General features: G+C 37.1%; 1 protein-coding gene across 4 annotated transcripts in view; it reads right to left on the reverse strand.

Moving 5' to 3' along the window:
* LOC113628492 (complement factor H-like) overlaps positions 1 to 13,076 on the reverse strand; it is a 94,711-nt gene that overhangs the window by 60,284 nt on the left and 21,351 nt on the right. For all 4 annotated transcript variants that reach the window (XM_027122157.1, XM_027122156.1, XM_027122155.1 and 1 more), the window contains 3 exons: positions 10,064 to 10,237; positions 6,370 to 6,549; positions 5,754 to 5,930 (listed from right to left, as the gene is read on the reverse strand). In XM_027122157.1, coding sequence (XP_026977958.1) covers positions 5,754 to 5,930; positions 6,370 to 6,549; positions 10,064 to 10,237 — 531 coding nt within the window. The remainder of the gene's footprint in view (positions 1 to 5,753; positions 5,931 to 6,369; positions 6,550 to 10,063; positions 10,238 to 13,076) is intronic.

The raw sequence follows: 13,076 nt of genomic DNA on the forward strand, positions 1-13,076 counted from the left end.
GGATACTGTGAATAATGCTAAAATGAACATGGGACTGCAGATATGTCTTTGAGATATTGATTTTATTTCTGTTGGATACATACCTAGGAATGAGATTGCTGGGTCATGTGAAAGTTCTATTAATTTTTTTGAGGAAATTCCACACTGATTTCCATAGAGTTGTAACAAATTAAATTCCAACCGAAGTGTACAAGGATTCCCTTTTCTCCACATCCTTGCCAACACTTATATATATATATATATATATATATATATATATATATATACACACACTTTTTTTTTTTTTTTTGCGGTACGCGGCCCTCTCAGTGTTGTGGCCTCTCCCGTTGCGGAGCACAGGCTCCGGACATGCAGGCTCAGCGGCCATGGCTCACGGGCCCAGCTGCTCTGAGGCATGTGGGATCTTCCCGGACCGGGGCACGAACTCGCGTCCCCTGCATCAGCAGGCAGACTCTCAACCACTGCGCCACCAGGGAAGCCCAACACTTATATTTTTTGATAAAAGACATTCTAAAAGGTGTGAGGTAATAACTCATTGTGGTTTTGATTTGTATTTCCCTGAAGATTAGTAATTGTTTTACTATCTACTCATGTATTTGTTGGCCATTTGCGTGTATTCTTCAGAAAAATGTCCACTCAGATCCTTTGCTCATTTTTAAATCAGATTATTTGATTTTTCTGCTATTGAGTTGTAAAAGTCCTTTTTTTAGTCCTCTTATTAGATATATGGTTTTCAATTCCATAGTTTACCTTTTCATTTGTTGATTTGCTGAACAGAAATTTTAGTTTAATACAGTCCCACTTAAATTTTGTTTTTGTTACTTGTGCTTTTGGTGACATATCAAAAAATATCATTGCCCAAACCAATGTCAAGAAACTAGTTCCCCAAGTTTTCTTTTATGACATTTATGGTTTCAGGGCTTATATTTAAGTCTCTAATTCATTTAGAGTTAATTTTTGTTGGTGTTTTCATATAGGGGTCCAATTTCATTCTTATTTGTACGTATCCAGTTTTCCCAGCACCATTTACTAAAGACACCATCATTTCCCCATTGTGTATTTTTTTGTTTGTTTGTTTGTTTTTTGTTTTTGTTTTTTACGGTACGCGGGCCTCTCACTGTTGTGGCCTCTCCCGTTGCTCCCATTGCGGAGCACAGGCTCCGGACGCGCAGGCTCAGTGGCCATGGCTCACAAGCCCAGCCGCTCCGCGGCATGTGGGATCTTCCCGGAATGGGGCACGAACCCGTGTCCCCTGCATCGGCAGGCGGACTCTCAACCACTGCGCCACCAGGGAAGCCCCCATTGTGTATTTTTGATTGCCTTGTTAAATATTAGGTGACACATGGGCTTATTTCTGGGTTTCAATTCTATTCCATTGGCTATGTGTCTATTATTTATGCCAGAATCATACTATTTTGATTACTATTGCTCTCAAACTATAGTTTGAAATCAGGAAGTGTAATGCCTCCAGCTTTGTTGTTCTTTCTCAAGAAAAGGGGGTATTTTGTGTTTCCATATGAATTTTAGGATTATTTATTTTACTTATGTAAAATATGCCATTGGGTTTTGTTGAATGGTTTGAGAAGGATTGGCATTTATTTAAATCCTTGGTATAATTTACCAATAAGATCATCTGGTCCTGAGCTTTACTTCATTGGAAGATTTTAAATTTCTGATTCAATTTTATTTCTAATTTTATTCTGTTCAGATTTTCTATTGTTAAGTGAGTTAGTATTGTTGAATTATAAGTTTCTAGGAACTTATCCATTTCTTCTAGGTTATCCAATTTGTTGGCATATGATAGTTCATAGTTGTCTTTTATGATCCTTGGCATTGCTGTGGCATCAATTGTAATGTCTCATCTTTCATTTCTGATTTAACTTATATGAGTTTTATCTCTTTTTTTTTCCTTAATCTAGCTTTAGGTTTGTTCATTTTGTTTATCTTTTTGCAAAAGCAGGTATGTTGTGATCTTTTCTGTTGTATTTTCTGGCCTCTATTTCATATATTTCTGTTCTGATCTTTGTTATTTCCTTCTTTCTGCTAACTTCATGCTTAGTTTGTTCTTTTTCTTTGAGTATAAAATTGGCTTGTTTTTTGCAGATCTTCCTTTTTTCTTAATGTATGATTTTATCACTATAAATTCTCCTCATAGGACTGCTTTTGTTGTGCTTAAATTTTCATTTCCTTTAGAATTTATTTTTATTTCTCCCTGATATCTATTTTGACCCATTGTTGAGAAATGTTTTGTTTCCACATACTGTCAGTTTTCTACTTTTCTTCCTGTTACTGATTGTTTAGTTTCATACAATTGTGGTCCAAAAAATGTTTGGTATACTTTCAATCATCTTAAGGTTTTTAAGGCTTGTTTTGTGACCTAGCATGTTATCTCTCCTGGAGAATGTTCTTTGTATGCTTAGGATGAATATATATTCTGCTGTTGAATGGAATGTTCTGATATGTCTGTTAGGTACATTTGTTTAAGTTTGGTTCCAGTCGAATTGCTCTTTATTGATTTTCTGGGTGAACGATCTACCCATTTTTGAAAGTAGAGTATTGAACTCCCCTACTATTATTATACTGCTATTTCTCTGTTTAGATCTGTTAGAATTTGCTTAATGTACTTAGGTGCTCCCATGCTGGATACATATATATTTACAGTTGTTAAATCCTCTTGATTTGATCCCTCCTTGTCTCTTGTTTACAGTTTTGACTAAAAGTCTATTTTTCTGAAATAACTATTGCTATCTCTGCTCTTTTTTGATGTCCATTTGCATGGAATATTGTCTTTTCATTCACTTTAGCCTTTGGGTGTCCTAAATGCTGAAGTGAGTTTCAGTTTAGTTTTACCTCTAGGTAGTTTATAGTTGGATCTTCTGTTTGTTCTCCCTTTTTTTTTTAATGCACTCTCTATGCCTTTTGATTGGAGAATAGAATGCATTTACTTTTAATGTTATTATTGATAGGTAAGGACTTACTAATACAATCTCATTAACTGTTTTCTGGCCACTATATAGTAAATATTGTTCCTTGGTCTTTCTCTTGCACCCTTTCTTAGAGAATTCATGATTTTCTGTAGTGGTACACTTTGATTCCTTTATCTTTTGTGTATCTAAAATAGGTTTTGTTTTGTGGTTACCACAAGGCTTACACAAAATATCTTATAGGTTTAACAGTCTATTTGTAACTGACAACAAATTCACTTTGATTGCATACACACTTTACCCTTTCACTTTCCTCCCCACCTATTTTGTTTTTGATATCACAATTTACATTATTTTGTATGTGTTGTATATTTTCATGGGTTCACATTACTAATTAATATCCTTTTCTTTCAGCTTGAAGAACTCCTTTCAGCATTTCTTGTAAGACAGATCTAGTACTAATGAATTCCTTCAGTTTTTATTCGTCTGGGAAAGTCTTTATATTCTGTTCATTGCTACAAGACTGCTTTTCCAGGCAAATAATTCTTCAGTTGCAGGTCTTTTTCTTTCAGTAATTTGAATATTTCATCCCTCTCTCTCCTGGTGTGCAGTGTTTCTGCAGTTTTATTAACCTGCTTATATCTTTATGGGGAATCCCTTTTGTTTGTGGAGGTTTTTCTCTCAGCTTCAAAAATTCTCTTTGCCTTTGATTTTAGACAGTTTTTTACAATGTGTCTTGTATATAGAATACCTCTTGTTTGAATCTGTTTGGGGACTTATGAAATGCATGATCTTGAATGTCCATGTCTTCCCAGCCATTATTTCTTTAAATAAACATTCTGCTCTTTCTCCCATTCTTCTCCTGGGACACCCATAATCTCTACAATGTTTCTCTTGATGGTCTCCAATCATTCCTGTAGGCTTTCTTCACTCTGACAGGATACTTTCAAATGAGTTTTTTTTTCTGCTTGATAGTTTGTGGTTGATGCTCTCCACTGTATTTATCACTTCATTCATTGTATTCTTCACTTTCAGAATTACTGTTTTGTTTTTTTATGTTTTCTATCTCGCTGTTAAACTTCTTGTTTTGTTCAATTATTGTTTATCTGACTTCTTTGAATTGCCTGTGTTTTCTTGCATCTCAGTGAAGTTCTTTAAAGTAACTATATTGAAGCATCTATCAGATAAATTGTACATATCCATTATTTGAGGTCAGTTAACAGAAAACTAATATGCTCCTTTGTCTGTACTGTAGTCCTTTGATTTTTTTGTTTCTTGAAGTCGCCTGTTGCTGTCTTCACACTTAAAGAAGCAATTGCTTCCTCCAGTCTTTACAGACTGACCGGGGAGGAAAATACATTCTGTCACACTGCTACAGGCTTTTCCAGACCTTTTTTAAGGACACACCAGTTCCACACATCTTGATTCCTGTGGGAGAGAATTTTGAAGATTGTATGCTTCCCTCTATCTGGCAAAGCCAGTCTGTGTGCTGACGGCTTCCTGGTTGCTTTCCCTGGGGCAATGACAAATGCTCATGTTTGTGTATTTTCTCACAATCCCACAGGGTCAGGCTGGCTTCTAGATGTCTCACTAGTCATCTGCAAAAGTTTGCATCGCCACCTTGGGGACATACACAGGGAGCTGGCCATGGGGCAGGGGGATGTGGATGTGTTGAGGGTGCCCATGGGTGAGAAGGATTCACAAACTAGGTGTCTGCAATGGTTAGAGGGTGGGCTTCCTTTTTTTTTAAATGCCCAGAAGTGTCAATTTTATTTGTCAGTGCAGTAGGGGGCTAAGGCATGACATGTTGCTTCTAAGAGTTAGAGAGCCAGCAGTGGAGGGGAGAAGCAAGCCCTCTTGGGCTCTGGGCCCCGAGGCTGCCTTCTTGTCTGGGGGCTGGGCCTCAGACCTGAGCCCCAGAAGACCCAAAGCTTTGTTGAAGAGGTTGATGGGAGTGGAGCCATCGGTGATGAGGGTTGATTTTAGGCCCAGGCTCTGGAGCAGTTTTACCTGCATCTCCAGTCCTGCCACAGCGAGGTCCCTGATGATGCTGGGCCCCAGGCCCTCTGTCATCTTCTTGAACTTCTTCACCTCTACCTCAGCCAGCTGGTGGTGTCTACAAAATGGTCAGTAGGATCCTTGTCTCTTGATGAATTCTAGCCCTGGATGCTGTACTCCTGGCCTCTCCCCACCCCTCAGTCATGCAGATTACCCCATTATTCCGGACCGGGTGAAACAGAAGTGGGCCTTTTGATCAGTATTGCAAGTTGAGGAAGCTGGCCCTTACTCACATGCTCTTGTTTTCCCCCACAGGTGAAATCCTGTGCTGAGGGGGTCTCTCTGGGCACTAAGCTGTGCTACTTTAGGGGAGAGGTGACACAGGTAAAGTGAAACTGTTCCTCTAACCTTCTTTGATGCATTCAGTCTTGAATCTCTGTGCTCCAACAGTGTGCTATAATTTCTCTGCTAGACTCCTAGAATCCCACAAAGATATTCTTATCGATTCATGATTGTCAAAGTTTGTATCAGGAGAGACAGTAAAACTCCTATTCGGCCATCTTGCTGACATCTCTCTGTTATTATAGGTTTCTTCTTTGTGTTTTTTTTTTTCCCCTGTATTCTTGACTGATGTCTATCAATAGGCACATTTATTTTGTTATATACTTATCAAGAAGTCTGTACATACACTCACACACACTTGTAAAAAATAAAACTAAATAAGTCCTTTGGCAAAACAAGAAAAAGTTGATAAAAACATTTTGCAGTGGATAATATAGCGGAGTCTTAGAAAATTATAAATATACTGGGATCTTGGACCAGTTTACTCACTGACACGGATGCATCTGGGAGGAGGAGACCAGCCATTCTCTGTACAGGTCATTGTGTTCTGGTTATTCGGAAGACTGTAGCCATCATAGCAGTGAACTCTCATAGTTTTACCTTGTAACACCTTTGTTCCGTAATTTGGGTAACGTCCATTGTGCAAGTAATTGAAAATACATTGTCCTAAGGATCATAAAGACAAGAGAAAAGAAAAAAAATAACATATATTTGGTAAAATAGCACATTAAAAATTAACTTTATGGTATTTACCTGACAATGCATTAGTATTCAAAAAGAACAAATAACTTAATGAAAATGAAAGCTACTACCAAGTGTTTGTTAAAAAAGAAAAAAAAATCAATATACCATGTTATTTATCTTTAGTTTTTATAATTACAATATGTGTAAATGATGCAGATATTCTTATAAAGTCTCTATATTTCTCATGTGATTTCCATGGAGAGCTCCTCATAAAAAGAAGGCTTATTTGGGTCTTTTTGCTCACAGAACTTGACCCTTGGCCTTATTTTTGTCGTGTAAGACTTAATTGTACTCACTTATGTACTATTGTTTCTCCACTCTTTGGAAGATTTATACACATAAAATTAAGAGGTTTACTTACTGAGGCACGGTACTTCTGGAGACCATCCATTTCGTGTGCATGTAAGGTAAGGCCGGCGATCTTGTGGCACAAAATACTGATCACAGTCAAAGCGGATCCAATGACCTAAGCTTACTGGAAAGTATCCCCTATGTTCATAAATGCTTCCATGTTTTATTACTGGAAAATCGCAAGGTTTAACTTGGAATAAAAAAAAAACGGTATGAATAATGTTTTACCTTAGTAAGCAATCAAATTAGAGATCAAATGTTTCATCTATGAATTATATTCCTATTAGCTTAATTACCCTCATTGCATTAGAGTTTCTAGGAAAAGAAAAGTTATAGAAAACTCAGATGACTGAGGTATGTAAGGAGGTCCTTGCTAATGAAGATCAAATTATGTCTTGTGGGTCATATTACATAAAATTTATATGTGAGCTCTCTTGGTAGAAAACTATACAGAGCTATTGATTTAATTATCCGTAAGTACATAAGTCCTAGCCTTGGTTGACTAAATTAGCATCTTAATCGAGAGATGAAAGTACAAATTTTACCATGCAGCTCATCTGTCTTCTTTTTCTTTCTCTTTCATTCTCATCAAAAATCAGGATCCTGGCTTTTATTCTCAGACCAAGTCAATGTAGGAAAACAGTTTTTGTTTTTAGAATAACACTCATTAGTTTACTTTTCTATTTATTGGAAATGTGTGATAAGTGTAGAGAAGCACAACAGTTGATCCATTGATCCACTGATCACATTACACAGAAAAAAAACATTCTTACTTAACTCTCAAACTAGACATTAAGGCATATTTTCCCTTCTTTATCTAATCAGAGAAATGAACAATGAATGAATAATTCTTAATATCCAAATGGTTACGATTAAGGGAAACACTTGAATGCTTATTTCTAATTTTAATTGGAGAATGATGTTTTTTCACTGTTTCTTATAAATATTTTAAATGAGGTCTAATATAATTACATTTATTGTTATTCTTATATATTGAGTGATTTTCACATGTATTCTTAAGTGTTATGTTGTTTATAACAGTTTTATATATAATATTTTTCAGAAAAATTTACCCTTTTTATTGGATGGTTTGGAGATAATCTAAGACTTTTAATACTACACTAGTATTTATTTTACATCATGAAATATGATATTAAAAGAACACATATGCAACACATTAAAGAAATGTACAACATGCACACACAATATTCATTACCATTTATATCTTCCTTAAGATCAATGATCCGTTTTCTTTTTTGTATGATTACAGAAATCTCTCAAGCTGTTTTTACAGACTTGTTATGTGAATTAAAAACTTTGAATCTTTGCATATCCTAATGTCTTTCTTTACAAGGACTTGTGAATGATACCTTCTCTTGGTATAGATTCTTGTCCTATAGTCTGTATCTCTCATCATTGATAGATTTCCCCCACTTGTGTGAAGCTTCCCACTCTTTTAAGATTGAAATGCTTATTTACTCTCATTCTTTTTAAGTAACAGACTAGTTTTTTTCACACTACTTTTTGGAGATTTAGAAGATTTTCCCCTCATCCATGGATTTTACAAATTCCATCATGTTATGTCAAGATATGTATATTTAACAATAATTCTACATTGGGCAAGCTTGGGTCTTTGTATTTGCAAGAACCAAATCTTAAAGAACTCAATTAACTTTGCCATTAAATTGTAGAGCAGAGATTTGAATCCTGATGATCTGATTTCAGAACTAGTATGTTTATCCACTTCATTATGTTTCTTCATACAATAGGAATACAGTTAAATAATCCATTGAGATTCGTTTCCAAAAGGTACACACAGAGGGCATAATTGAAAGTAAGTATTATTACTATCACTGGCCCGAGCCCTGTTCCTATTCTTGTCTTTCATTCGGTCACATGTGAATGTGTTTGTATCTCTCTAACCAGATCATTTCCTGAAGCACGTGTACTATTCCACTGTGCTCAGATCAGCACTAACATTGGCAGGACTTACAACAGCCTCACTACCCTCTCACACTTCTACCAACACGAGCTCTGGTCTCATGAGCAGCTTTGGCTGTGCCATCACAGTGTTGGCTCAGACTGATCTCAAAACTGATTAAAATATTCACTTTTTTAATATTAATTTAATATTTAATATTCACTTTTAATTTTTAAAAGTGTTTCTAGTCTTTCTGTACTTGTGCAGCTGACTCCTATGGCCCAAACCCAGGATCTTACAGTTATCACTGTTAAATTTCATGTTATTAGATCCAACCTCACACATGGGAGTCTTTCTGAGTGATGAATCTGTCCTAATGCAGATTCTCTTTCAGCACCCCTGTATCATTCCAGCGGTGAATTTGTACTGCATCTCCTCTACACCATTAAACTAGAGGAACGGAGCAGGCCTGAGAACACAGTCCTGAATCTGATAATCAGATAGGCTTATTTAATGAAATTATGAATATCTGATAAACCATCTAATTGGTCAATTTCCCCATCTTGTCCGCAAGAACTTCGGAAGTTCCCTTGTGGGATAAACTTGTTGAGGTACAGTCAGGCTCATCTGCCATATTCATAAACCAAACTTTAACATGATTAAATATTTCTCTTATATTTCTTATGCACATTGAAATCTGTTTCATACTGATAATAGCTTCCTTTTTAAGGGACTCATACTTTGAAAAATCATTTTGGACTTATGCCTGGAATTAATATTGAGGTCACTGATCTATTATTTGTATCATTACATTTTTCTTTCATGCAAGATCGAGTTTAACTGTAGTGCATCTTTACAATAAACTGTGATGTATAAAGAAAAAGGATATGATTGTAGAGACAGAAAACACTTGAAAAAAGGTAAAGGAAGCATCCCTAGAAATAAAATACTCTGTTCAGTTGAGTGACATTTTTCTAAATGTGATAGTTTTAGAAAATTCCACAATGTCTTGTACATTCCTCCCTCCCAAAATTAGAGCCTAATTCCCCACACTTGAATGTGCTGGACTTAGTGACTCACTTCTAAAGAATACATATGGCTGAAGTGACGGTGACAGTGTGTGACCAGGTCATAAATGGTATGGAAACTTCCTGCTCTCTCTGGGATCACTAGCTCTGGGGAAAGATAGCATCCTCTCAAGCAATCTGCGGAGATGCCCATGTGGTAAGGTATTGAGGCTTCCCGCCCAAAGCCAGGTGAGAGAGCCTAGGAAGCAAATGAGCCATCAGGTGACTTGCAGCCCAGGCCAGCACCCCGACTGCAACCCAAGAAGTGTGATTCAGAGCTAGCCAACTAAGCCACTTCCTAATTCCTGACCCATAGGAGCTCTAAGAATATAAAGGTGTGTTGTTTTAAGCCCATATGTTTTGGGAGAATATTTTTACACAGCACTAGATAACTAATATACTAGGTGTTAGGTGATGTAAGTCTTACTCAATGTTTTAGTTCAGATATTAGAATTATATTCGAGAATTATATATTCATACACACAGACATATATTTAACTTTGAGTAGCAAAAAAGTTAAAGAGTTTTTAGTTTACAAAAATGTTTTTATTCCTCCTTAGAACTGTCTACTTTGAAAAGCGAAGAATGCCTCTAAAACCTCTACTTTGCAAACAAAGTAGGGCAAATACTTGGATTTATTCTGTCCCCATTTTTGTGTGTTTAAGAGAAAGAAACTTCAGAATTAAGAAGTAGGTCAAGATGTGAGTGAAACTTACAGGAACATCTTGGAGCAGGTGACCAGCCCTGGCTGGTGCATGTTGCAACATTTCTCTGGATCGCAGGAGCAAAGCCACTTTTACACTCATAAGTGATTTTATATTCACCTCTGTATTTGGCTAATTGAGGTGTGTAAATACCATTTGGAATATAAGGAGGATCACATGTTATTTCTGAAAAGAAAAAAGATATGTGTACAATATAGAAATAACTATCCATTAAGAATAATCAAGCATATAAAAATGTAAAAGTGGATGTTATTTGTTCTTAGTACAGCACAAAATGTCATTAAAATGAGCACAGCCTCATACCCTTCCTGCTGTATCACTCATATTTCCCTCCATTGTATTTCTCATCTAATGTATTTGTGCCCCCTGGATTCTTGAATCCTCTTTCTCCAAAGCCAACACATGCTTCATGATATTCCATACCTGGCAATGGATTCTTGGTATATCACTTCAGCTATTCTTTCTACTTTCTGCAAGTTCCTCAGCTTCTGTCATTCTCACAAGTACTATTTACAAATATTCTGAGTCTCCTCCCTCCAGACGCTTGGTTGGCTAGTATACCCCTGCCCCTTTGAAGTAGACATAAACACATGGCTTGCATAGGACAACGAAATGAATATGGAAGTAATATGTTTTCCTTTAGGGAGGAACAGTCATTGTGACTGTAACAGTCATTGTGTGAATTTTTATGTTCTCTTCCCCACAGCTGCAGTGATTAAAGGAAGAACATAGAGGGCTTCCCTGGTGGCGCAGTGGTTGAGAGTCCGCCTGCCGATGCAGGGGACACGGGTTCGTGCCCCGGTCCGGGAAGATCCCACATGCCGCGGAGCAGCTGGGCCCGTGAGCCATGGCCGCTGAGCCTGCGCGTCCGGAGCCTGTGCTCCCAACAGGAGAGGCCACAATAGTGACAGGCCCGCGTACCGCAAAAAAAAAAAAAAAAAAAAAAGTATGCCTTGGCAATCAAAAGTTTAATGTCGCAGACACTTAACACTACACTAAGGTATTCTATTCTTCCTCCCATTTATTCTTCAACCTGTTTCCATCTGGCTTCTCACACCACCATTGTGCTGACATTGCTCTGACAGAAGTCACCAATATCCTCCAATTTCCAAATTCAAAAATCTTTGTATTCCACATATTACAGTGTCTGGTGTATATTATTAGCTAAACTCTGTAATATTTGACACTGCTGATCACCGACTTCTTGAAGTTCCCCAGTGCATTACCTTTGTATGTCCTACTTCTCCTTACCTTTGTCTGAACAACACGATTTAATTTTGTTTAGTTTACTTATAGTTACTCCTCTTCTTCCACCACTCCACTTAATTCTTAGGCCCAGCCTACTTTTCCAATCGCATCCCCTACCACTTTCCTGCTTATTTTCTGTGCTACCACCACACTAGCCTTCGGTCTGGTTTTCACACATGCCAAGCTTATGCCTATCATTTGCACTTTCTGCTCCTTGTGTCTTGAACGATTCTCCTCTAAATCTTCATAGCGATGCTTATCACCACGCCAGAAACATCTTCCCTGAAGACCCTGTAAGTGTTGTATGAATGAAGAGAGATGCCTTGTACTTGGATCTACATGAGTATTTGTCCTTGATTTTGTTGTTTTCCTCAACATATTCTCTGTGTAATTCAAGACTTGTCCATGACAAAAAGCTTCCCTGTTATGCTAATAAATTCTTCAGTCTATATATCCAGTTGCAGCTCACATTGGACAGGTCCATATGTAAAACTCAAAAGCATACTCAGCTTATCATATATCAAACTTAATCATCATCCTTCTTTCAGTATATGCTTTTCTTCCTGTATATAACATTGGAATTTGTGACACAAGAGCCTCATGACAGAAGCCTGGAAATTTACCCCTATATTCCTTCCTCCACATCACTTCAAAATTCAGTCAAACACCATATTCTATAAAGTTGGTATTATTGCTTATATATCTCCTCCCTTTCATAAGACACCTCCACTGTGTATGGTCAGCTCTTAGAGGTAGTACAGTAGTCTCCTAATTGGTCTTAAATTTATATTCCATTCTGCCAGATAAGCTTCAGTATGCCTCTGTTGCTAACATGATAATATATTTATTAGCAACAATTATATTAGAAATAATAGAAATTACATGTGATCACCTAAACACAAGTTTTATGTGAAACAGATCTTCACTAATTAACACTAACTTCAAATGAACCTTAAATGTGTTCATTTATTCTTTTCTGTTTTTTCTCTTTCACTTCATTCTGCTATATCTATCATATTTTCATATACGCAGTGAAGTCCAGTTTACATGTCTTAGTTTTGTTTGTTTTCTTTTTTTTGCGGTACGTGGGCCTCTCACTGTTGTGACCTCTCCTGTTGCGGAGCACAGGCTCCGGACGCGCAGGCTCAGTGGCCATGGCTCACGGGCCCAGCCGCTCCGCGGCATGTGGGATCCTCCCGGACCGGGGCACGAACCCGTGTCCCCTGCATCGGCAGGCAGACTCTCAACCACTGCGCCACCAGGGAAGCCCCATGTCTTAGTTTTTACTTCATGCTACAGCTGAACTTAGTACCAAAGTTTGAACTCAAAAGTCACAATATATAAATAAACGTGTTTCACTAAGATACCTACTAAATAATATTGGGAGATTTTGTTAAATTAATTAAGAGTAGAAGAACTTCTAGGGATCTCCATTAAAATAATCATGATCTCCATTAAAATAAATAATGTTATTAAAACATTGCCAGGGCAATGTTTAAGAGAAGTTAGCCTAGGTAGGTGCTTCTATTAAAATAATAATAATAATAATATTTGAGGCTGTCTGAATATGTAAGGCCAAGTTTTTTCTACTTTTAGAAGCAACCATTAAGCACTTGAAATAAGAATAATTAATTCAAGGTTAACACTCTGTTGTGAATCGTAAAAAATCCAGTCTGTACAGGGAACAGAGAGATTTGCATCAAAGGTGGCTTTTATTTAACAGGTCTTGGTACTTTTATTTATTCCTGTGAGTGAC

Source organism: Aethalodelphis obliquidens, unplaced genomic scaffold, assembly GCF_003676395.1.
Source record: "Aethalodelphis obliquidens isolate GAN/ISIS:26980383/991018 unplaced genomic scaffold, ASM367639v1 scaffold24, whole genome shotgun sequence".
Classification (NCBI taxonomy): Eukaryota; Metazoa; Chordata; class Mammalia; order Artiodactyla; family Delphinidae; genus Aethalodelphis; species Aethalodelphis obliquidens.